Source organism: Procambarus clarkii, chromosome 75 (genome assembly GCF_040958095.1).
Source record: "Procambarus clarkii isolate CNS0578487 chromosome 75, FALCON_Pclarkii_2.0, whole genome shotgun sequence".
Classification (NCBI taxonomy): Eukaryota; Metazoa; Arthropoda; class Malacostraca; order Decapoda; family Cambaridae; genus Procambarus; species Procambarus clarkii.
The window spans coordinates 23,703,033-23,730,591 of NC_091224.1; the positions used below are offsets into that span (position 1 = coordinate 23,703,033).

The 27,559-nt window shown below is 41.6% G+C and overlaps 1 protein-coding gene across 3 annotated transcripts in view; it reads left to right on the forward strand.

Moving 5' to 3' along the window:
* The window catches only part of LOC123771692 (cadherin-86C), a 129,566-nt gene that overhangs the window by 33,371 nt on the left and 68,636 nt on the right, over positions 1 to 27,559 (forward strand). For 2 of the 3 annotated variants that reach the window (XM_069313353.1, XM_069313355.1), the window contains exon 3: positions 26,456 to 26,787. In XM_069313353.1, coding sequence (XP_069169454.1) covers positions 26,511 to 26,787 — 277 coding nt within the window. In that variant the 5' untranslated portion in view covers positions 26,456 to 26,510. Of the gene's footprint in view, positions 1 to 25,986; positions 26,788 to 27,559 lie in introns of those variants that run through there. The other variant, XM_069313354.1, reaches the window with a different exon arrangement.

Here is a 27,559-nt window from a genome sequence, read left to right on the forward strand (position 1 = left end):
AATGCATCATGCGTGGAGACGACCATAAGGCAGTGTCGCCGAAATGTCCACATTGGAAACCTGATGTCAAGAAAATAGCAGAGGCTAGATAAGCCCTTCTACCATTCACGCCCTTCAACATGCACTCAGCAGTGATGCTCACCCTGCCTGGACCCCACTAGTGTAACCCCACTACACCTAGAAAGGTTGTACCCATTGAAACATCACAGAAGCCTAGAACACAAACATTCCATCCCTCAAGTCGATTGTCGACTTGAGAATTGTCCAGTACGGACCGAAACGTCGTCGTCCCTTCACCTTCTAGTGTGTGGATTGTCAACATACTTCAGCCACGTTATTGTGACTCATCACCTGCATTCCATCCCTCAGAAACATGGGGTTGTCTACCAAAGGAAATTAACACTAAACTAAGGCTAAAAGAATAAAAACAAGGGGACTTAGAAGAGGCACCGACAACGGCAGAAGAGAACAGGAGTAACTGTAGATTACCAAGAAATTAATATACAAGAGTTGGAAGTTAAGCAGATTGGCAACATATAAATTGCATCGCATCCAGAAGCTGTTACCCGGAAACGCTGGCGAGAACGGGCTGAATATGAAGCCTCTTAGGTTTATCCAGGTCCAATTAGGCCGTGTGATGACCCTCTTCCGGATGCAACCCACAACAGTTCCCTAACTCACAGGTACATATTTACTTCCATAACTGGGAGAATTTAAGTACTAGGAAAACCTGAGAGAAAGTGATCTTGCACCATTAGATAAGAGACAGAAAAGGAAAGACATGATTGTGTCGTTTGTGATCTTGGGATCTGTAGTGAAAGTTAGTTTAGTTCATTTATTATGCACCCCATACCCATCTTGTGGGCGGTAGTGGAAAGGGTTACAGAGGCACATAATGGGCTCAGGGACTGAACCCCACAGTTCATTTAGCTAAGCAAGTTACAATCTTGATGACCTAGTTACAAAATTCAGTATAAGTCGTCACATCAACAATGAGTTCGAGATCGACCACAAGTACAATTTCTAAATTAAGCAACTGACATATGTGGAGAGCTAGTGTCACAATTAGTAGTGAAAGAGAAGGAAATACTTGTCGAGTCCAACAGAATGAATGAGAGATCATGGGTGGGAAAACAGATATTCAGATGAGTCACATAAATATAAGGACACATTTATCTTGACAAAGAGTTGCAAGAAAATAAAATACTTGAGAGGAGGAGGTTGAGTCCTATACCATACGTAGGTATAAATAAAGATACGATTGAAATGTAATTGGTTTGACACCATTGCATATTACATTAAAATTAAACAACCCCTGGCTCACAAGTTTCATACGTAAATCAATTAACAAGAACCATGAATATGAAAAAAACATAGGATTGGCCTAGTTACAAAAGAAAAAGTTAAGAAATGCTCATCAATGCTTATCAATATAATACGAACAGCCAAACTTTCCTTTTATAAGAATAGATTTAAAGAAGCAAAAGAAAATATGAAAAGCACATAGAAAGCCATCTCTGAAATCGTAGGGTCACACAACAATCACACACAACAATCAGATATAACTTTCCAGGGATGGTTACACACTTGCTTAGAAACGGTGACTTAATATAATAGCTTCTTTTCATCAATTGGTGCTAAGCTTGCCAGAAAAAATCCCAGAGACCCAGACACAGGTTACTACATATCTCACCGGCAGCTATCCTAACTCTCTACTCCTTTTACCAGTCAGCCAGACAGAAATTATAGCCATAATTCAATCACTTAAAACCAAAGCTGGGAACATTAGTGAAATACCATCTATAGTATATAAGAGTGCTGCCCCTGCTCTTGCACAACCCATAGCCCTGCTATTCAACAAATCTCTAGTGTCATACTTTTCCAGATATACTTAAAAAAGCAATAGTAACGCCAGTTCATTAAGGAGGCGAGACAGCTGACATAAATAATTACAGACCAATATCAAATCTAGCTATACTTTCAATTTTTTGGGGGAAAAATCATTTTCAAACGGCTCTATTCCTACCTTGTAAAACTCACCATATTAAGTCCCTGCCAGTTTGGCTTCCGTTTCCAATTATGTACCAAGATTACCAGAGATGCCATTATTATTCTGCTTAATATAATCTATACAGTCCTTGACAAAAATGAATTCCCAGTTGGCCTCTTAATTTACCTGAGAAAGGCCTTTGAAACTGTAACTACATCTTAAAGTTCAACACTATGGTATCCGAGGCCTTGCTCTGAACTATATTCGTTCCTATCTTAGTGACAGACACCAATATGAAAATCTGCTATCAGAACTATAACAAACTCTGTCTTCAGAAAACACACAGCCCCACTGTTTGTTTTTTTGCAACCGCCTTACCACTACGCCACGGAGACTGCTCGGTTTAAGTTCCTTAACATGCTAAACATACACTCACTCAACAACATTCTAATGTGCTATTTACATGTACACAACCTTGTTCTTAAATGTTAATCTTGATCTGAAACGTTTCCTTGATAGTTGTAATAGAACCCACAACAGAAATAAATATATCTTTGATATCCCCAAAGTCAAACTAAATCTGTGCAAACACGCCATGCAAATAAAACGACCTAGTCTATAGACCTCACTCTCTGATGAATTAAAAAAATGTCCAACCTATGCCTTACTCAAAAGTAAAACCAAAAAGTACCTAATTTCATCCTCATAGTTCCTACCTTGTGCTTCAAACTCACATTGTATCTTGTACTACCCACTTCCCCAATATTAGTACATAAGATCTTCACCAATGTAATCACCGTTGTCAATTTATATTGTAGCTATATGTAGATATAAATTTTGCTTCAAAGTACCTTTTCATCTTATCTGATATGTTAGATGTAAGACCTGCCTGAAACATGCGTGTTAGTGGATTTGCAACAATGTAAAAATACCAATATTCTGTAATCTCACAAACTCATTGTACCTTCGTGTAAATATATTTATTATTATTATTATTATTATTATTATTATTATTATTATTATTATTATTATTATTATTATTATTATTATTATATGATTGTCAATATCCAAAGAAAACGGAGCCCAATAAAGGACGCTAGATTTAGCAGGAAATTAGGTAAACACACACACACACACACACTATTCTTATATCAAAATTTAAATTATAAGTGTTTGTTCTACCGATTATTACTGAGGACTTAACGAGAGGTTGTATGAGCGGGCTTTCCCCCTTACTTTTAAGTCCCCCCTCCCGGCACCATTCGATCCAAGTACCACCCCCCCCCCTCCCCTCAAGCTCAGGGCCTCTGTCATAACATACTGTGTTTAACCCTCAGAGTAACAACGGTATAATCGCCGGATAATATAGTGTATACACCCCAAGAATATATACACTGGGTATACCTTAACCTTGATATTTATTGAGTATTAAAGTATATTTTGAGGGTGGGGTATAAAGTTGGAAGTGTCCTTAATATCCCTCGTGGTTGTAAGGCCATAAATATATGAAATTTATTTTTTTTAAAGGATGTATCCCGCCTCACTATATATATATATATATATATATATATATATATATATATATATATATATATATATATATATATATATATATATATACACACTGACTTTACTTTAACATCGATATATATACACTGAGGGGTGTACCTCGCTTTTCGGTGTATATATATTTTGAAAGTGTACTTTATTCTTGAACTATGTTCAGAACTAAAGTATACTTGCTGCTTGTTTAATAAGCTTTCATGGTGGCCTTAATAACCCCCAAGAGGATGATAGGCCTTCAATCCAACACCAAACCAGAGTTTTGTTTTAGAAACGAAACAAGATTATTGCATCGCCGATTGGGCCATCAGAGAGGGGACTTCCCCGAGCACTGTGAAGGGATCAACAAGTGCCCCGCTCCCCTCATTATAACATAACACCTGTGGTAACCTTGGACCTCAGTGGCCTGACGTAGTGATTAATCACAGTGTGTCTAGGATACGTCCCGACGGTTAATTGTCATAGAAAATGAGCTTAGGTCGGGAGGGGCTGAACAAAGCGGGGCGTGTCATGAGGGGGAACTTGTGTAAAATATATGATCTCGCGCGCGCAAACACACACACACACACACACACACACACACACACACACACACACACACACACACACACACACACACACACACACACACACACACACACACACACACACAGGTGAGAAGCAGGAGGGAGTGGAGGAAGTACAGAAGGCAAAGGACAGAGGACAACAGGATTAGATGTAACAGAGCTAGGAATGATTACATTAACATAAGACGAGTGTCGGAAAGAAATTATGAGAACGATATTGCAGTCAAAGCGAAAAAGCAACCAAAATTACTACATAGCCATATAAGAAGGAAGATGTCGGTAAATGACCAAGTGACAAGACTGAGGAAAACAGAAGGGGCATATACAGAAAGCGACAAGGAAATCTGCGAGGTACTGAATGCAAAATTCCATGGAGTGTTCACTACCGAGCCTGAGCAGCTCCCATTGTTAGAAGAGATTACCCAAGATGAAAGACTATCAGATATAGAGGTGACAGCAGAGGATGTAATGAAACAGTTGACAACACTGGATGCAAATAAAGCTGTTGGACCAGACAAAGTATCACCGTGGATACTTAAAGAGGCAGCGCAGGCTCTCAGCGTGCCTCTGGCAATGATCTTCAATGAGTCACTTATGTCGGGAGAATTGCCCAGTTGCTGGAAGGAGGCAAATGTCGTACCGATTTTCAAAAAGGGGGATAGGGAGGAGGCACTTAACTACAGACCCGTATCACTGACAAGCATCCCCTGCAAAATACTTGAAAGAATAATTAGGCTAAGACTTGTTGAGCACCTGGAGAGCATTGGGTTTGTAAACAAGCACCAACATGGGTTCTGGACAGGGAAATCATGCCTAACAAACCTTTTAGAATTCTATGATAAAGTAACAAGGATAAGGCAGGACAGAGAAGGCTGGGCAGACTGCATATTTCTTGACTGCCAAAAGGCCTTTGATACGGTACCGCACATGAGACTGCTATACAAACTTGAGAGGCAGGCAGGAGTAAGCGGAAAGGCCCTAGTATGGGTGAAGAACTACCTAACAGGAAGGAGCCAGAGGGTAATGGTAAGGGGCGAAAAGTCGGACTGGCGGACAGTAACAAGTGGAGTACCTCAAGGATCGGTGCTGGGACCAATCCTCTTTCTAATTTACGTAAATGATATGTTTACAGGAGTGGAATCATACATGTCGATGTTTGCAGATGACGCAAAATTAATGAGAAGAGTTGTGACAGACGAGGATTGTAGGATCCTCCAAGAGGACTTAAACAGGCTGCAGAGATGGTCAGAGAAATGGCTACTGGAGTTTAACACCAGTAAATGTAAAGTTATGGAAATGGGATCAGGTGACAGGAGACCAAAGGGACAGTACACAATGAAGGGGAACAGCCTACCTGTAACGATTCGAGAAAGAGACCTGGGAGTGGATGTGACACCTAATCTAACTCCTGAGGCACATATAAATAGGATAACGACAGCAGCGTACTCTACACTGGCGAAAATTAGAACTTCATTCAGAAACCTAAATGAGGAAGCTTTTAAGGCGCTTTACACTGCCTACGTGAGACCCGTCTTAGAGTATGCCGCGCCATCATGGAGCCCCCACCTGAAGAAACACATAAAGAAACTGGAGAAGGTTCAGAGGTTTGCGACGAGGCTTGTCCCAGAGCTACGAGGGATGGGATATGAAGAGCGGCTGAAGGAACTGAACCTTACGACACTAGAGAAAAGAAGGGAGAGAGGAGATATGATAGGGACATATAAAATACTCAGGGGAATTGACAAAGTGGAAATAGATCAAATGTTCACACGTAATAATAACAGAACGAGGGGACATGGGTGGAAACTGGAAACTCAGATGAGTCACAGAGATGTTAGGAAGTTTTCTTTTAGCGTGAGAGTAGTAGAAAAATGGAATGCACTTGGGGAACAGGTTGTGGAAGCAAATACTATTCATACTTTTAAAACTAGGTATGATAGGGAAATGGGACAGGAGTCATTGCTGTAAACAACCGATAGCTAGAAGGGCGGGATCCAAGAGTCAATGCTCGATCCTGCAAGCACATATAGGTGAGTACATATAGGTGAGTACACACACACACACACTGAAGAGGGGGGGGGGTCTTATCAGGTTTTATAAATTTATTAAATTTTAAATTTAAGTAGTTTAGGATTTTTTTTAGAAAGAATATATTATTTTTCTGAGTTTTAAATTATGTGACAAAAACATTTATGATTTTAAGTTTGACTTTTTTCATACATATAAATAATTCAGTACAAATGAACTGTTTTGTACAGTACTAAAGATTTTGAGCTACCTAACCTAACCTAACTTAACCTCATGTATCTGAACGTAACCAATCATAGCTAATTAACCTATCCTTGTACAATAAGTTAAGTCCCTCCCAACAGTGAAACAAATCAAGAGAGGGTTTGATGTTTGATGCTAAAATTACTAACCGTTAAATTAGTGTACTTGGGTAAACTTGTAGCAGGAAAATCGCTCTTCAGCACATCAACCGAGTTCAAGTGTTTTGCTAACGTACTTGCCTAGTTGTGCTTGCGGGGGGGGGGGGGGTTGAGCTTAGGCTCTTTGGTCCCACCTGTCAACTGTCAATCAACTGGTGTCCGGAGCTTATTGGGCTCTTATCGTATCTATATTTAAAACTGTGTATAGAGTCTGGCTCGACCACATCACGCCCTAATGCAGTCCATTTTTTAACTGATGTTAAATTTGATGTGTGAGTGTGTATATATGTATGTGTGTGTGTGTGTGTGTGTGTGTGTGTGTGTGTGTGTGTGTGTGTGTGTGTGTGTGTGTGTGTGTGTGTGTGTGTGTGCGAGAATATTATATTGGAGGGATGAGTGGTATTTAGGTCTTGGAGCCCACTTCTAGCTCAAGGTTGTGGTTCAGCATAGTCAAGTGTGTGTGTGTTCGTGCGTGCGTGCGTGTGTGTGTTCGTGCGTGCGTGCGTGCGTGTGTGTGCACGTTTGGTAGTAACGAGTACCCAGAAAAACATTACTCCTGGAGACTCATAATAGACTCACCAATGTCAACCCTTGGTCGAGGCTTGCAGAAAGGTAGTTATAATCTATAGACCCCAAAAAATATATAATTTGAAAGAATATATATCCCAGAATGTCATGATATATGAAATAAATGCGAAGACACTTCAGTCCGTCCTGAACCCTTATCATGTCATTAATTCAGGTCAGATATGTGGGTTGGGCTGTTTTCAGTCACGTTACTGTGAGTTATTTCTGTATATTAAAGATGTTCGGAAGCTTGGATCCTCCTGAGAGAGAGAATCATTACCACTGGTCCAGAACCTGTTGAATTCAGGTGAAGGCCGGTCGGCCGAGCGGACAGCACGCTGTACTTGTGATCCTGTGGTCCTGGGTTCGATCCCAGGCGCCGGCGAGAAACATTGGGCAAAGTTTCTTTCACCCTGAATGTCCCTGTTACCTAGCAGTAAAATAGGTACCTGGGTGTTAGTCAGCTGTCACGGGCTGCTTCTTGGGGGTGGAGGCCTGGTCGAGGACCGGGCCGCGGGGACACTAAAGCCCCGAAATCATCTCAAGATAACCTCAAGAAGGCCTCTGTACAGCACAGGTGTCCTAGTGAGATACCAGCGTGTAATGACTCTCACTTAGCAGTGCTTGAGAACTGCTGGAATGAGTTCAAGGTCTGGTAGCAGGTAAGTATGCAAGCAGATTGAAGAGGAACAACGACGCCAGGAATTCATACTTCATAGCGCATGGTCGTATTTTTAGCATCGAATCCTTGGTGGGAAATATGTTAATATCGATTCTCGATTCCACTGTGACTCGGAGAATTTGTCCCGGCGGTATATTCGGGATTTTGCGAACACTGTCAGGATTTCCTTGAGGGAAATTTGAGTCTCTTCCTCTACAAGATCTGTCGTTCACAACTTAAGAAAAATGCATTCAGCATTTTAACGTATTGTGTATTAAAAATAAACAAATTTTTCAGTTATAAATTTATACTATATATAACAGTTCCATGTATAATTAGGTTAGGTATGTAGGGTTTGCTGGCAATTATTTGTATTTTAGGTAACTGGGTGAAGCGTTCAGAGCTGTGATCCGAACAGAGGTTGACAGCGAAGACATGTTCAAGAAATTTTCGAACGTCATCAGTGGTGAGTCGTATGTATAGAGATTTTTATTCATAAACAAGGTGTTTGGCGGCTGGATTATCAAACATTTTGCCTTTGTTGATAACGGGCTGATAAACACAACCCTTCATCATTAACATAACCCGTTATCATTAACACAACTCGTCATCATTAACATCGCCCGTCATCATTAACATCACCCGTCATCATTAACATCACCCGTCATCATTAACATCACCCGTCATCATTAACATCACCCGTCATCATTAACATCACCCGTCATCATTAACATCACCCGTCATCATTAACATCACCCGTCATCATTAACATCACCCGTCATCATTAACATCACCCGTTATCATTAACATCACCCGTCATCAACAATGTCCAAATAACTCCTCTCCCGGTCTCTATGAATCAAAAACATTTTACACAAGACTCATAAAAGATGACGTTCGAACTTTTCTCGAACATTGCGTTGGTATTGGTCTTAAGGCCACTCATCCTCTGAACTCCAGACCCTCCGGAGTCTGCAGGATGATTAAATCCACCACAATAGTTCACTGACTCGAGTCCTGAACATATTCCAGAATTAAAGTAAACTCTCAGTTTATGTTCACCGAGAAGCGGGTTACACTGTACATCACACATAAACTTATAAATCCCCCCTAACGCCCTAAAACTGATGCACTTAAAATCATACCGGCTCGTAAAATTAACCTTATTTTCCGTTTTCTATTTGTGGGTCCACGGTTAGGCTTGGTTGGGTAATTTAGTACATCAGTTTAGTGACGTGAACGCTCGAGAGGACGGGCTGAATTAACACATTACCTAACCTAGGTTAAAATATACACCAAATTTTATATAATAAACTTATATATGAGGAAGTATTTATTTTAATTACATAGCGTATTAAAATTCACGACTGCGTTCATAAGGTCGGTCGCCCCTTGGACAAGAACGGTCCGTCAGCGTAATCAAGAACTTTAACGAATGAAAGAAAACGTGATTAAGTTTGGGGGATACTTATACAATTGTCCCTGGGTTGGGCGGCAATCTTGTTATGACCCGTTCCTCAGGGCAACCACGGCTCAATAACAACTAGTGTGTGTATTTACTATTTATATCTGCAGAATCGAGCTATTAGCTCTTGGATCCCGCCTTTCTAACCAATTTATGTGTATGTGTGTGTGTGTGTGTGTGTTTTCTGTCCATATGAGCTGATTGTGACTTACCAAGTCTGCCTCGAAAGATGGCTGCCTCCTACACACAAACACACACACACACACACACACACACACACACACACACACACACACACACACACACACACACACACACACACACACACACACACACACACACACACACAAAAGCCAACAGCAGGGAACCCATAATCGCTTCTCACTTTCTGCTCGAGTTTTGAATCCTCCCCCAGTGTATCCTCCCCCAGTGTATCCTCCCCCAGTGTAATCTTTCTCATACGGTTTAATCCTCTGCCATCTTCTCCCGTCAAACCTTCCTCCAGATTATCTCATCATCCCGGAGGACAATACCGGCATCACACACTCACAAAACAGTGGTCGAAGGGCGACAGTCCGCTGAACTGTCAATACTTTTGTTAAGTAGTAGTTGTGGTAGTAGTAGATGTAATGGTTGTTGTAACTGTAGTAGAATTATTAGTAATTGTATTGGTATTTGTGATACCAATATGTTCTCCAATTTGTCTTATCATACTTATGCTATGCTATATGCTATACACCAATGTTTTGCTGGTATAGGAGTAATTTATAAGCTGTATGTAATACCGGTTAGCTACAGTTACAGCCATATAAAACCGGTTAACACCAGTTTTATATGGCTGTAACACCAGTTACCTACAGCCACTCAAGCTAGAAATTATGGGTATTTACTAGACCTGCTATATCTGACGACGAAACTGTTTCCTATTAGACCTATGTATATTCAAGGAGTTGTCTAATAACCTCAAACAATAAGGCGTGAGTATAAGTGCCGTAAATATATCATAGTGAACGTAAAGATGAGTTTTTCTGACTTAAATTCATGTTTGACGTATACAGATGGTCTGAAGGGTGGTACAGAAGGTGTGTTAGAGTTTTGTGACGGTCTGTGTACCGCTGTATTCCCAAGGTGACGGTGTCTGACCTTGGGAACCACACACACACACACACACACACACACACACACACACACACACACACACACACACACACACACGTTGCCCGCTCGCTCAGCCAGTGAGATGCAAGGGATAAATAGGTCAACCAGTGTATGTGGGTCACTCACCCTGACCTCTACTGACGGTCATGAGTAGTGGAAGGGAGAAGGGGTGTGATTTAAGAGGGGGAAGGTGAGGAGTAAGAGTGGGTTGGTGGTTGAAATAAGTTGAGATTGGAAATTGTTTTAATTTTAAGGTAACAAATGTTATACTATTATACTAACTCTATTGACTGTAGCAAATAGGATTATGGAATTCATATCTGGAAGCATTAGCAATAAGATAAAGTTACTCGCTAAGTTTTTCGTACTCTTGCTAGGCCAAAATTAGACAATGTTGTTCAGTTTGGGTCACAATTCTATAGAATGGATTGAAATTCAGTTAAACTCGTAGAGAGAAAAATGGGAAAGTTAAGCCCAGGAATTAGCAACACTCCTCTTATTAAGAGATTAGAAAGCTTAATTTACATTCTCCTGAAACATCAAGAGTAATGAAGAGTAATGATGACATTACTGAAGTGGATGAAAGACTATGCCAAGGGAGATGTTATTAAGGTGTTGAATATAACACAAAATAATGAATATAAATTGGATACGTTTAGATTTAGGAATGACCTGGGTAAATACTGGTTAGGAAACTGGGTTGTAGATTAATGAAACATATGTTCGAGTAACACAATAGACCTAGGATCACTTGACTGTTTCAAGCGTAGGTTTGTCTTATGTATGAATGAGTTTGGGTGAATAGAAATAGGAGCCGCCTAGTATGGGGCAACAGGAGCTGCCTCGGACGTGCCAATAGACCGCCTTCACTTTTAACAATCACTACTGAATGTTTTGTCCACGTTAGTACTGTTCCATCTACAGTCATCAGAGTGAAGTATAACAGTTCTTCACGTTCCACTTGCTATGCCTTTCCGACCTTACATCTCGACCTTAGACAATGTTTCGTCTACTCTTATCAAATATTGTGACAATGAAGTTACGTTTGAATACAAGAACGACCTGCGTGTCCATATCGAAGACTTTCTGGTAGTCAAGGAATTTTCAGGCTACCCACTCTTCTTTTCTCAACCCGCTCTCGCACAAGACAATGCATATATATGATTTATTGCTCATAGCCAATATTTGGCATATTAATAAGAACATATGTGGTATATTCCAAGTTATATTTTGTTTTCAAGGTACAAACTCTTCCTACAGATTTGCTATACACCAGTTTTAATATTTGGAATTTCTTTTTCAGTTTTATTAAACAATAGAGATTTTATACAAAATTTTGACAATATCCTGAGTTACTTTACAATTTATTCAAATATTTCTTCACATCTTAGGCATCCTGTCACAGGATCATTAGGTTAGCTTTACAGAAATTCGCCTCTCACTATAATCATTCCTTTTCCTTTCCCCTTCCATCTCCTGGTTCCTCTCCCCCTCCTCTCCCATCCCCTCCCTCCTCTCCCTGGGCCGATATTCATGCCCGATGCTGAAACCAACGCCGTCGCAGTCTTAATGAAATATTCAAAGTATATTTACTATCTGACAAGTTATGCTGCGCCACTCCAGTTTAGTGCATTCTGGTCAACACTCTCTCAGCTCCAGTACAACATTAACAGTCAACACTCTCAGCTCCAGTACAACATTAACAGTCAACACTCTCAGCTCAGGTACTTGTTCCAGTTTTTTTTATAAAGACCATTTGGTATCCGTTGAATTCTTGGCATATTTTTGATTCGTTGACCTTAAACTCTTTGTTACCTGTATACTTGGTCTATATTGAACTCTTACCTGTGTGTGTGTGTATGTGTGTGTGTGTGTGTGTGTGTGTGTGTGTGTGTGTGTGTGTGTGTGTGTGTGTGTGTGTGTGTGTGTGTGTGTGTGTGTGTGTGTGTGTGTGACCCCGAAATGTTAACTATCCCTGTTTTTTCGTCCTGTTGAACAGATAGAAAACATTTTTGGCGTGTAAATATGAGGTGTGTGTTGCTGTGGCTGGGTCTGTGGGGTTCCCGGGGCGGCGATTTCAGTAATGATATGTAAAGACTCCCTGTGGGGGTCGACCCTGTCCTCACCTCTCGGGGCTACACTTTCCCCAACTCCCCACTCCATCCACCCCATTCCACTCCCTCACTCACCATGGTACTTTTTCTACATTAATTTCACTTTTTTCTGTAGCGTACTTTCATATTTACTTAGTATTTGTGTTTGATATCACGTACAACATACGTGAGACCAAGTCATGAGCATGCAGCTTGCGTGGAACCCCCTACCCGAAAACATAACGAGAAAATACTGAAAAGTTAGAATGAACTGAGCCTCACCACACAGGGGAAGTAAAGAAGGAGGAGCGGGAACACGATAACGATATGAACTAACGAGAATTTACCAATTAGACATATAATTTATGTTCAAATGAATCGAGTGAGTGAATGAGTTAGATGAAGATATCTAGATACACATTTTGAAGTGTTTAAACAGGAATAACTAAGTCAATCTAATCAATCCATTAGAGTAATTATAGATCGAAAGGCGGGAACTAAGGAGCACCAGGTTGTTCCTGCAAGCGCATTTTGGTAAGTATACACGCGCGCGCACACACACACACACATACACGGCTCGTATATATACACACACGCGCACGCGTGCGCACGTACACGGCAGGTGTATACTCACACACACACCCACACGTACACGGCGAGAGAAACACTGGTATAAAATGTTGAGACGATCATAAAGGTCAATTAACTCTACGGTCGCCGCTTGCCACAGTTCACTAACTTTGCGCGAGAGAGAGAGAGAGCGCTCTCTCTCTCTCTCTCTCTCTCTCTCTCTCTCTCTCTCTCTCTCTCTCTCTCTCTCTCTCTCTCTCTCTCTCTCTCTCTCTCTCTCTCTCTCTCTCTCTCTCTCTCTCTCTCTCTCTCTCTCTCTCTCTCTCTCTCTCTCTCGGCAGCTGTTTAGTTCCGAAATTACTGTCTACTACACATTGTACTACTGTTGCAAATGCTGCTAATTGCACTAACACTGCTGGTAATACTAATAATGTTATTAGTATTAGTTAATACTAATAATGCTGCTCTTACTGTTCTTACTCTTATTATTGCTACTCTTGCTATTAATGCTACTGTGACTACTTCTCGTAATGCTTCGTGTACTTCTAACACTATTAATACGACTAATAATGCTATTTCTACTACTAGTAATACTATTAATTCTGATAATAATACTATTTCCACATCTACTAATTTTTATATTAATACTTATACAACAGATTATACTTTTACTAAATTCTCAGATCCCTTTCCCTCTACTACTAATATTATTACTCTTCTTTCTATTATTAGTTCTGATATTCCTGATATTCATTAGTATTTTTACTACTGATATTCATGTTAGTCTACTATTTATAGTATTCCTGATCATTCTCTGGAAACCAGCTTGAGCATAATTTGTAAACTTCTTTCTTAGCAGGAGTCGAACTAGGGTTCCCCCGTGTTTTGCTAGGCAAGTAAAGTAACCACTCCGCCAACTGTATAATAAGATTATACCATTAGTTATGGCTGAGGTGATAGATGTATCATGGTTGTAGTTATACGACCAGTGTTGGTAGTGGGAGTAGCAGCGTTAATACCATCTGTGGTGGGAATGATGGTGGTAGGAATAGTTTTAGTATGGTTGTGTTAGTGATGGTCTCAGTCGCAATAGTAGTAGTTGAAGTAGCGTTAGTAATGGTATAGTTACGTTAGTGATATTAATAATGGTAGCGCTGCAGTGAGGGGAAGAGTTCAGACATCGTGGAAGTTTTAATGTAACAACAATCATCGGTGGTTAGCCTGTTGCTTTTAATTGCCCTGACTGGAGTTTTAGTAATTACCGGGGATGGGGCGTGGTAATTGGTTCAGCTGTGTCCACTTAGGACCCATCCGAAGATTATCACACATTATCTCTTCAATTATCTTATCTTTTTTGGCCTAGTTGATTGTTTGATAAGATTTGTATGTCTTTAGGTCAGTGTGTGTGTGTGTGTGTGTGTGTGTGTGTGTGTGTGTGTGTGTGTGTGTGTGTGTGTGTGTGTGTGGAGGGGGGGTGCGTATTTGTGGTGCTTCGATGATTTTCAAGTCCAAAACTTTATTATGAATGGGAATAATACTCCTTTTGAGTATAATATTAAGGATAATTTAATACAATGTATGAATTGATTCTAAGTTCAGTATGGTATTAAAGATTTGTTTGGTGTAGAACTTCGGGCCTATCAACATCTGGAAAGTTAATAAGACCCCCAGAATTGATTATTGACTAACCTGCAAGTTTAGTGTTGGGCCTTGGACTTTTGAAACTCTGGCGGGCTATTCCCATCGCCACAACAGATCACTGAAAAACCAGCAATACTTTAGTTCTAAACAGACTAATACTTAAGAAAAACCAAGTTTATATACACCGAAAAACTGAGGTACACTTCTTGGTTTATATATTGCGTGACAACATACTCGTTTTAGCCAGAATTTTGTTGATAAAAATATATTTCAAGAGAATACAAATTAAGTAGTTTATATTACTCTTATGAAATAATTGTTTCCTGTTACCGAGTTATAAACATCTAATATATATTCTTTAGTAACAATTTTTATGAAATATTAATTTGTCTCTGAAAACTCTATATAATGTATTTATAATATAACTTTTTACCTAATTATATAATTACTTCCATTGAAATGTTATTTTATCTAAGTAAGTCATCGAAAAATAATTGACCTGAACTTTTTAGTTAGATATCGTTTTCTTATCGCAAAGGCAATTTTGTCTAAAAATATGCTGATGGCTTATCTGAAAACAAAAATTATGTAACAAATATTTTTCTGGTTTGAGTGCACCGCAGAGCGTCGTAAAGGCCTTCCTTGGCTTGTAATTAAGATATTATCTCTGGTATCTTCAAGTCACTCATGGCAAGGCCAAGTCACCATTGTCCACTAAAGAAAACGGAGCTTTAAACGGATCATTTCGATTTGTGAATCAATTAACATACATAATTTGTATTTCTATAGAGAATTCTCGCATAAGATACCGTCAATACTCCTCCCTATATTCGGAATGCTATAAAATTTGTTCCAAAGGCTTGACAATTATTGAAATATTCCATATACGTGAGGTGTGACGGCTCGCTCCGCCCACCCCCAAGCTGACGAGGACCCTCAGTCACTCGCTAACTCCCGTGAGGTTAAGACCTCGTTGGTGAGATCTCGCGACTCTACCCATCTCGCGTTTTTCATTTTTCTCCTTCATTTAGCCAGCGGGAGTGGATGTGTGTGAGCCGGATGCGTTATATATATACGCTCGGTGGATTACGTGAGGGATAAACAACTGGAGACGTGGATGACAGTGATCATCTGATATTTGTGGAATGTGTATCGATGAGTGATTTATTGAGGCACTGGAAATTTATTATCTATCGTTACATACAGGAAAAAATCATTTGCAAAATGAAATCATTACAAAAATCCATTGTAATACCTGCAACAGAAATATGCAGCTTGTGTTAACTAAAGCGTCGTTATGCATTAACTACCATTCCAAAACTTAAAAATAAGTTATAATCCTAAAGAGTAATTAAAGAGATAAAGAATGCTCTTCAAAAGAAGAGCATTCCTAAAGAGTTTTGTTTATTTTTAACTTGGAAAGTTGTTAATAATCGCAGATTTTGGATAAAGTGTAAAGGGTGTGTGAGAAAGCTTGGACAGCAAGGATGTAATGTCAGATCGTGGATACAGAACGAGGTTATCTCGTTATCTTGAGGTTATCTTGAGATGATTTCGGGGCTTTTAGTGTCCCCGCGGCCCGGTCCTCGACCAGGCCTCCACCCCCAGGAAGCAGCCCGTGACAGCTGACTAACACCCAGGTACCTATTTTACTGCTAGGTAACAGGGGCATAGGGTGAAAGAAACTCTGCCCATTGTTTCTCGCCGGCGCATGGGATCGAACCCAGGACCACAGGATCACAAGTCCGGCGTGCTGTCCGCTCGGCCGACCGGCTCCCCGACGAGTCCCAAAGTCCGGGCGGGTAATCTCATTATGCTTATCGAGGTCCCCCAAAGGTCAACTACTAATGACCTTTCCGAGGATACAATCTACAAGAGGTTTCTGACTCTGGTACTTATCAGCATATTAGGTGCACAAAAGGCATCAGGGAAAAGGAAACGTGCCCAACCGTCTCTGTCTCGTCCGTGTGTTAAATGCGGAATCTTTGGTTGTTAAACGTAATTATAACAATATGGGTATTGGGTTTAAGATCTATCAGCTTTTGGAGAGTTACTTAGGCCACCGCCGGTCGGAGCCGGTCGGCCGAGCGGACAGCACGCTGGACTTGTGATCCTGTGGTCCCGGGTTCGATCCCGGGCGCCGGCGAGAAACAATGGGCAGAGTTTCTTTCACCCTATGCCCCTGTTACCTAGCAGTAAAATAGGTACCTGGGTGTTAGTCAGCTGTCACGGGCTGCTTCCTGGGGGTGGAGGCCTGGTCGAGGACCGGGCCGCGGGGACACTAAAGCCCCGAAATCATCTCAAGATAACCTCAAGATAACCGCAGTTGCTTACTGACCAAGCAATACGAATACTTTTAGTCCTGGTTTTTGTTCACTAGAGTATCCTCTCATATATACTTTTCAGTATTTATATATATACTAAGAGTACACTTCTTGCATCATATGGAAATGCGTTTGTTGTTGTTTAAGATTAGCTACATGGAACAAAAAGTTCCAAGCAGCACAGGCTATGGTGGAAACTGCGTTCCAGGGGCCAGATTCACGAAAACACTTACGCAACCACTTATGAACCTGTACATCTTTTCTCAATCTTTGGCGGCTTTGTTTCCAATTATTAAACAGTTAATGAGCTCCGAAACACAAGGAGGCTCTTTATAACAATAACAACAGTTGAATGGGAAGTTTTCATGCTCGTAAACTGTTTAATAAATGAAACCAAAGCCGTCAAAGATTGAGGAAAGATGTACTCGTTCGTAAGTACTTGCGTAAGTGCTTTCGTGAATCTGGTCCCAGGACCTTTATATATGCTTAAATACTGAGGACTTGTCGCTTGGTTCAGTCCGGGACGCTTGGTATTCATCGCTAAGCTTTAACCTCCGCTGCTCCAGTCATTACAAAACATATAAATCACCTATTTTTTCGTTCCATGTTAAAAAAAATATCCTATGCAAAGGGCCACATTTTAATTGCTTATTATGCAATATATATGCAAATGAGCCCTATTTACACGTGCAAATGAGCCTTCTTTACACGTGCAAATGAGCCTGTTTTACACATGTAAATGAGCCTTTTTTACACCTGTAAATAAGCCATTTTATGCATGCAAATGAAACATGCTATTTGACACTTGCAAATGAGCCCCGTTTTACACATGCAAATGAGCCTGCTATTATTCGTATATATGTATTGTTATCACGTTTTACTTAATCAGAAAGATAAGAACACACAGCTCATTTGAATTGCCAGCAACATCAACTACACTCAAAGTGTACTTTCCCCTCGCCCAGCGTGTACGTATTGAGGTATACACGAACGGATAGACTGAGGTATGGACGAATAAGCTGAGATTTGGACGAATAAGCTGAGGATGTCTGATAGACTGAGGAGGGACTGCCTAACAGACTCAGTAGCTGCCTGATAGACTGAGGGGGGTGGGGAAGTGAATAATAGACTCAGAGGCGACCTGATAGACTGGAGGGCGATCTGATAGAGGGGTGGACGGATGGATACCTAGAGGGGCCATGTTGTTGGTCGGCTAAGGGTAGCTATCCCGTCCCCTGTTCCAGGCAGCGGAGGTGGGAGTGGCGGGTGGTTGTAGGGGGGGGGGGTACACCCACAGAACCATGGGGGGACACCCACAGCACCCAAGGGGACACCCACAGCACCCTGGGGGACACCCACAGCACCCTGGGGAACACCCACAGCACCCTAGGGGACACCCACAGCACCCTGGGGGACACCCACAGCACCCTGTGGGACACCCACAGCACCACTTGGGGACACCCACAACACCCTAGGGGACACCCACAGCACCCTGGGGGACACCCACAGCACCCTAGGGGACACCCACAACACCCTGGGGAACACCCATTGGACTTATCCAACCACTCCTCATGAACCTATCCAGTCTGTACTTGAAACTGTCCAGTGAGTCAGTTTGGTAATGTAATTTGGCTCCACAGATCAGCGACCATTTTCCCGAACTTGCGTTATCCTATTTTGTTCTAAATCTATTCCAAATTGGGTTGATATATTAACTCTATAACCTCCCGTTGTCATATTCTTTCATCCCTATATACACTTTAATCAACCCTTCGGTATTCTTGAGAATGTAAACTAAGCTGACGTAGTATTGTTTCATACAGGACCCTCGTGACGGCCAGGACCCGTCTCTGAATAGTCCCATGGTGGTTATCAACAGCCACATGGTGGTTATCAACAGCCCCATGGTGGTTATCAACAGCCCCATGGTGGTTATCAACCTCTGGAGGGTTATTAGGGCCACCACAATAGCTTATACTGACCACTCGGCAAGTACACGCTAGCCCTGTATTTTGCCTAGGACTAAAGTAAACTCTCAGTTTATATATACAGAACAATGGGGTTTGTTGCGTTGTGGTTATCCTTGATGTGCTTTACTTAATACTTTGTTATACTAGTTTGATCAAGAACTGTGTTTGATAATCTCTCCCGTCCTTAATTTACTTGTAAAATGGTTTTTTTACATTGGTAAATGGGGACACGTAATTACAGGGATACTAATTACATTATTGCTGGTATATGTAAAATTATTTGATCATGAAGATACGATTACATACCAATTATATTAGTTCAATGATACGTGTTACTACATCGAGTACAGCGACACTTGAAATTATAATAGTGTGGGATACATATTGACTCAGTGACACATATTGTTGTATTAACTCAGGAATGTTCGTAGTTACACTATACACTAACACAATGATATTGTCTTTTTCATATGAATTTTTGTTAATTTATAAAGAGACAAGTCTTAAGTTAATGGTCTCTCTCTCTCTCTCTCTCTCTCTCTCTCTCTCTCTCTCTCTCTCTCTCTCTCTCTCTCTCTCTCTCTCTCTCTCTCTCTCTCTCTCTTCTCTCTTCTCTCTTCTCTCTGTCTCTCTGTCTCTCTCTGTCTCTCTCTGTCTCTCTCTGTCTCTCTCTGTCTCTCTCTGTCTCTCTCTGTCTCTCTCTGTCTCTCTCTGTCTCTCTCCTCTCTCTCTCTCTCTCTCTCTCTCTCTCTCTCTCTCTCTCTCTCTCTCTCTCTCTCTCTCTCTCTCTCTCTCTCTCTCTCTCTCTCTCTCTCTCTCTCTCTCGTGCCTAGTGTGTGGGCCACGAAAAAAAAAATTGTTTCATGTTTATGTTGGAGAAAAGAAATGTTGATATCTTCTGGGACTCGTAATAATGTTGTTTATGATTTTTGGTTATAAATTTTCCTCTTCATATAAATATGTTGTTAAAGTTCATGTTTGTAATTCACGAGCCGTTCTTGCATGATATTTAATCTGGAGTTAGCGAGACCTGGAGTTTGGATCCAGATTTCTTGTACGCGTTTTTAGTTTATTTTCGTGTATGTCTGAGGGGTCGGTTGAATTGTGATATTGTTGAAAGCTGGAAATGGATTAAAATTACAATGACGCGTTCTTGACATCTGTTTTGGCGTTAAGAACCCGGTAATTTACTTGTTTATTTTTAAGTTGGAAAGTTGTTAATAATTTGCAGAGTTTGGAACTCAATTGCTCCCAAAATTTTGGAACCCTGCTGTTACCCGACAATGAACTTCCACTGATTTTTGTGAACCTGTCGTCGAAACCCAGTTTACAGCTGCTTACCAACGTTGGAGCAGATTGAATCCCATTTGATCTTCTCGTTCTAACGTGTTCCCACGCTGGCTCAAATTTGCTTTCCTGCGGACCCGTCGTTGCCTGACGTTGGAACTTAAATGGTTCTGTGAACCTGATGTTACTTGTGTTGGGTCTAAATTGCTGTTATATATATATATATATATATATATATATATATATATATATATATATATATATATATATATATATATATATATATATATATATATATGTATATATACATATATATATATATATATATATAATATATATATATATATATATATATATATATATATATATATACATATATATATATATATTATATATGTAATATAATCTTACATAGCCAATATATTAGCTCAATGATACATGTTACTACATTAAGTACAGCGATACTTGAAACTCTATTAATAGTGTGGTATACATATTATAATCTCAATTGCACACTTCGCCTTTTCCGGTTTAAGGCTAGCGACGTTGTGAATGTGTTCTTACATTGTATAAGGTAAGAAATGTAATTAAATTGCGAACTTACGCATACACATGCATGTATACAATGTGTGTGTGATCGTAGACCATTTCAGCGGTAGACCGTGTGGCTAGAAACACTTCAGTATATACTAACCTGGCAAATATCGGGAAAGAATTTAGAGAATCTACGGGCTCACCATAGCCCGTGCTGCTTGGAACTTTGTTCCAGGTATCGAATCTTTAACAACAACAACAACAATAATCGGGAAAGGCTGCAGGAATGTGGACAACGGTTTCTTCAGAGTAGTTAAGACCAGCCGTCCGATGGGTGCTCTAGTATGCAAGGCAGGCATGTAGCTCTCAACTAGAAAACGGAGTATTAATATAACCTCTCTTCAGGGTGGACATCTGCTCACGAGAATTGATTGAGAATGACTTGATGATTAGTGTTATCTACTCGCAATCCATGGTTAGGTTACGTTGAGGTTTAGTTAAGCTTATTTTATTACGGTAATTTATTATCTTGGCGATAATGGGCAATATGTAATTCGAAAACAATTTGAGTGTATCCGAGAATTCCCTTTACAGAAAGCCAAATTCTTCAAAAGAAAACTTTTTCAGTATATACTTTTTATATATTAAACCAACTATTTATAATACAATAAAGTTATAACTTGATAATAGCCTCTCTTCAGGACAAAGTTCACTTGTTAGTTTACATGTAGACAATAACTGGACCCGTATATGTTTTTAGACCATCACAAATATCTAGATAATTATCCAGGTGGTTTGAGGGGGGGGGGGGGCGGGTGGATTCTCATGGTAAGGTATTTGCACTGAGGACGGGATCTTAAAGAATGAGCCAAGACCACATCAGACCCGGACAACATCAGCGTCGTGTTAGAAACTACATCAGCAACATCAGTGGGCCAGCGTCGTGTTAGAAATATTAACTTAAATTTTTGTTCTATATAATTTCGGAGAGATTTTGATGGTAATGAAGGCAGTAGTAATTGTGGTATCAGCAATGGTGGTAGTGGGACTTGTGGCAGCGATGGCAATGGTAGTAGTGGTGGTGCTGGTGGTGGTGGTGGTAGTATAGTACCAGTAGTTGTAGTGATATGGTGGTGGTAGTTTAGCAGCAGTGCTGGTACTAGTGGCTGCTGTTGGTGGTAGTTATTAGAGGTAGTGATTGGTAGCAAGGGGGGGGGGTTAGTTGGAGGAGGTTAAGTGTGTGTGTGAGAGGTGTTGGTGCGTGTGGGTGTCCGCTCCCAGGCAACCCCAGTAAACACCCCCCACACACTTTCACATCAACTCATCCCAATAACCCCGATTTTTCAATCCGTGATGGTAGAAAATAATAATGAAAATAAAAAAATCAGTATTTTAAAGGTTTCGATGAGATCCGCCCAGTCATGCCTAGTTTGTTGTGTTGTTACCCCTGAGGCCCTCAACCGCCCCTGATGCGTGAGTTGACTTAGCTCTTGTTCCACATATGTTGTGTTACCCGGTAATTTCTTCCGTAAATGAATTAATCATGTACTGTGTTTGTGTTGGCCTGTTCTAACGACCATGGTAGTGTATGCGCGCGTTTGTGTACTCACATAATTGTTCTCACCTAATTGTGCTTGCGGGGGTTGAGCTCTGGCTCATTGGTCCCGCCTCTCAACCGTCAATCAACAGGTGTACAGGTTCCTGAGCCTATTGGGCTCTATCAAATCTACATTTGAAACTGTGTATGGAGTCAGTCCACATCACTTCCTAGTGCATTTCATTTGTCAATCACTCTGTGTGTGTGTGTGTGTGTGGGTGGGTGTGTGTGTGTGTGTGGGTGGGTGGGTGGGTGGGTGGGTGGGTGTGTATGTGCATACATGATCTCATACGCGCCTATATGTGTGTGATATGTGTGTGTGTTCTGACGTACATGGACGTGTGTGTGTGTTCTGACGTACATGGACGTGTGTGTGTGGGCGTATGTGGGCATGTGTGGGTACAAGGACGGCACGGAGCCTCAGGAATGTTACACTCACTGAGGCGATGGATCTGAAATTTGGTATTCACTAGTTATTGGGGGTGTGCACTCACCTAGCTGTGCTTGCGGAATTTGAGATTCGGCTTTTTGGTCCCGCTTCTCATCATCCAATCAACTGGCGTACTGGTGCCTGATCCTATTGGGCTCGGTCACGTCAACATTTGAAACTGTTTGGTGTCTACATTTGAAACTTGTTTGAGGTCTGCCTCCACCACATCGTTCCTAGTGCATTCCATTTGTTAACTTCGTCTGACACTAAACAAATTCTTTCCAATGTTTCTGTGGCTCATTTGGGTTCTCAGTTTTCCTCTATGTCCCATTGTTCGTGTGTGGTTTGGTGCTTTTGTCTGATAGTTTCTTCCCTTCCCCATTGTTCGTGTTCCACCCGTGCTAAATAATTTGGTGTTATCTACGCTAACAATTCCTCTGGAGAATTTTGTAATTGATAATCATGTTTTCCCTAACTATTCCATCCTCTTCCAGCAACATTAGGTTCAATTCATGTTGCCTATCCTCGTATCTCATACCTCTCACTTCTGGGACTATTCTGATGGAATAGCTCTGGCCCCCTCCCTCCTCCCCTTGCTACTGTGATTGGCTTTTCTATTACTTTTAGGTAAGTCTCATTTCATGTATCATAGTCTTCTCAAGTACTTATATCGTGTAGTGTGGGGTTGTAAATCACCACTACCACACATCACTCGACTTGAGAATGGTCCAGGACGGACCGTAACGTCCCTTCACTTTCTAGTGTGTGGGATTTGGTCAACTTATTTTTTCCTAGTACATATTTGTGTTGATCTGTTTCCTCTGATAATTTCACTTTCTCCAAGCTTCACTGTAGTTGTGGTAGTAGCACACCACCTTCACCTCTGTTCCCTTATCTTTCCTTATTACTTGATATTCTGGAAAGATTGCATTTTCTATGACACTTGTTAATTTCGTTTCCGTTATTGCAATAATACGTGGTTGTTCACCATTTCCTGTAACTCTAACCCTTTATTTGTAATTCCATCTTCATTTATGTTCATAATTGTAATACTACTCATTTTTCTTGGGCTACTTTGGTTTCTCCCTTGGTGTAGTGGTTCCGGTCGTTCCGTACCCAATTCTGATATGGGGAGGTTATCTTGAGGTTATCTTGAGATAATTTCGGGGCTTTTTTTAGTATCCCCGCGGCCCGGTCCTCGACCAGGCCTCCACCCCCAGGAAGCAGCCCGTGACAGCTGATTAACACCCAGGTACCTATTTTACTGCTAGGTAACAGGGGCATAGGGTGAAAGAAACTCTGCCCATTGTTTCTCGCCGGCGCTTGGGATCGAACCCGGGACAACAGGATCACAAGTACAGCGTGCTGTCCGCTCGGCCGACCGGCTCCCTTAATGGAGGAGAGTTCGTTGGTCTACCTTCTTCCTCTCGCGTCTTTAGATGGCTGCCTCCATAGGCTCGGGTGACCCATTGGTTCGTTGTTCTGAATTCTCGTACCTGACCTTCCTGTTCTTCAGCACTAATTGGGTTACTCTTTGGCATCGGTGAGGTAATTACCCGCCGTGCTTCTCAGATCGTCCTCGCTTCTTAATCTGACTCTGAAAATACAGGAAAAGATGCCCGTGGGGCGAGCCTTGAAGGGGGGACAGAAGAAGATAAGGGGGGGGTGAGAGGAAGATAAGGGGGGGGTGAGAGGAAGAAGATTTGTAGGAGAAAAAGTGCCAGGGCTAAACCCAGCTGCGTGTCGTTTAAGAGATCTTGAGATGATTTCGGGGCTTTAGTGTCCCCGCGGCCCGGTCCTCGACCAGGCCTCCACCCCCAGGAAGCAGCCCGTGACAGCTGACTTAACTCCCAGGTACCTATTTACTGCTAGGTAACAGGGGCATTCAGGGTAAAAGAAACTTTGCCCATTTGTTTCTGCCTCGTGCGGGAATCGAACCCGCGCCACAGAATTACGAGTCCTGCGCGCTATCCACCAGGCTACGAGGCCCCTTTTGGTTGCGGCATTCGAGGCAGGGACTCAGTCGGGTGTTTCAGTGACAACATCGGGACATCACAAAACTCACTTCCTTGCTATTCTCCTTTAATATGTCTTGAGTACTGAGTACCTCATGGTAAGTCCCTCTGGAGTAATATTGTGAAACAATCCAAACAATCAGAGAGTGGAGCGGGCACTCAGAAGAGATTGAGACATACAGGATCTTTATGTATCTGGAATTGTTAACAAACTGGATGACGTCAGTTATTTGACAGTCATCCTTCCTGTCGATATTCCATAATTACATGGTCCATAATTACACGGTAATTACCCTCAAATTACCTGGTAGTAATTTCCTTACTTCATTTGGCTGTTATTTGAATATGCATCTAATTGTTGACTCTCAGGCTGTCTGACTGATTGTTTGTCTGTTCGTTCGACCAACTACTCGTTTATCCGACCGTCTGACCGCGTATCCGTAATTGCGAACATCCGAATTCCCGCCCGGCCAATCGAATTATATCAGTTGTAAACTTTTTTTATTGTCGAAGTTTAATTTATTATTATCGAATCTTAACCGAATAGTCTGGGTTCTATTCTCGAGCAGGACGGATACGTTTGGGCTAATATCCTTTCACCTGATGCTCCTGTTCACTTAGCAATAGGTATACCCGTGAGTTGTGGACTGAATACTGGGGAAGATCATTCGTTGCTGTAGGGATACTTTATACCCGATGCCTCTGTTCACCTAACAGTAAATGGAGTGGGAGTTATTAGTCAACTGTTTTGCAAATTGTTAACATAAAAAAATTCATAGATATATTTATATATATACTGAATTATATCATATATATCGTATGGGCCAATAGGCCTTCAGCATTGAAGGCCTATTTAATATGAAGGCTCATATTTGTGTCCACCTAATTCCCATTCATTTGTTATTGTACCTCACCTCTTCTGAAGATGTATTAATATACGAAAGTACTTAAGGAAATTCCTGTTTCAATTTTCCTCCGTGGTATGACACTGTCACATTTTTAATCACGTGTTTATTTTCGTGATTTACACACATAAAAACTGATTTGTATAATTTAGAGTTGTGTATTGTGGAAAGTTGGTCTTGACGGCTATTTTAACCCCTTCTATATTATCAGCAGATATATTATAACACTCCACACGGGAGCTACTCTACACATACGGAACCCGGATAAGCTGAATCCACCAGCAAGTGGTCGAACAAAATATACGGACATAGAAAGTATACAGGAAAGAGAGATAGCAGAGTGGCTAAAGATATATATATATATATGTGTGTGTGTGTGAATAGATTTAGAAATATATTAGATATATAAAACTTGTATTTTTTATAAGTATAGCTGATATTTTTGTAATATTCAAAGACCTTTTTATAAGTGAATTAAAAGGTTGACTTATTGGATGTGGTTTAAGAATTGAGATCCTGCTTAAGTGGATTAGTAAAACTATTCTGCTTCTGCCGGAGTGTTCCAAGTAACTTTATAAACGTATTCAAAGGAATTTGAAGTAATTCCGTTGTTTAAGTGACTTCTCCAAGAGGCTTTCTGTGAGCGTCAGTGACTTTTATAAGTAAATTTATGAACATTTGTGACACCAGGTGCCGCAGGCGGGCGTGAGGCCAGCCCCAAACCAGCCCCGCCCACACCCACTTGATGACACGACGACCGCCCCGCCGCCCGCCCCCGCCGCCGCCCACGCCCTTACGGAGGTGGCGGCGAGGGTGGGTGGCAGCGCTGGCGGCGGCGACGGTGGCGTTGGCGGCGGCTGCCATCATGGTGCCGCCGGCCGACGCTACCGTCCCGCAGTTCTACGAGGCGGACAAAATGTCGGCCCTGAGGCTGCCATCCGACACGGAGGTCGGAGAGCTCATCTACCGGGTTCGTGCCTCCGACGCCGACAAGAACTATCCGCTTCTGTTTGATGTCCACGGTGAGTACCCGCTTCTTGTTTGGTGGCCACGGTGAGTACCCGCTTCTTGTTTGGTGGCCACGGTGAGTACCCGCTTCTTGTTTGGTGGCTACGGTGAGTATCCGCTTCTTGTTTGGTGGCTACGGTGAGTACCCGTTTCTGTATGGTGGCCACGGTGAGTACCCGCTTCTTGTTTGGTGGCTACGGTGAGTACCCGCTTCTGTTTGGTGGCCACAGTGAGTACCCGCTTCTGTTTGGTGGCCACGGTGAGTACCCGCTTCTTGTTTGGTGGCTACGGTGAGTACCCGCTTCTTGTTTGGTGGCCACGGTGAGTACCTTCTTGAAGGAATGATGCCCAGTCTCTTGGACCAGCGGGGATCGAACGCAGACTCTGCATGATGCGAGGATAATAGAATAAAATGTATAGCAAGATGTTACCATCTAAATACCCTGCATTAATGGCCTTCCTGTGTGTGTGTTCTGTTCCTCTTCTGTTAGCACCGTTCTTCCCGTGTGTGTGTTCTGTTCCTCTTCTGTTAGCACCGTTCTCGCTTCTCAGATGTCTCCTCGTTCCTTATTCCCACCTTCCTCCTGTGTCTCCTTGTTCTTAATTATTCCTCTATTCCTTACCCTATGTTTGCGCTATATTCCTTCGCCCCCCTTCACCTCACCTCGCACAGCCTTGCCCCCTTCCACATGTGTATTTAACCCAAAATTGCACTTTTTAGTGTTTACGGGCTATTCATGCCCGTGCCACCTCTTGGGTGGCTTAATCTTTATCAATCAATTTTTA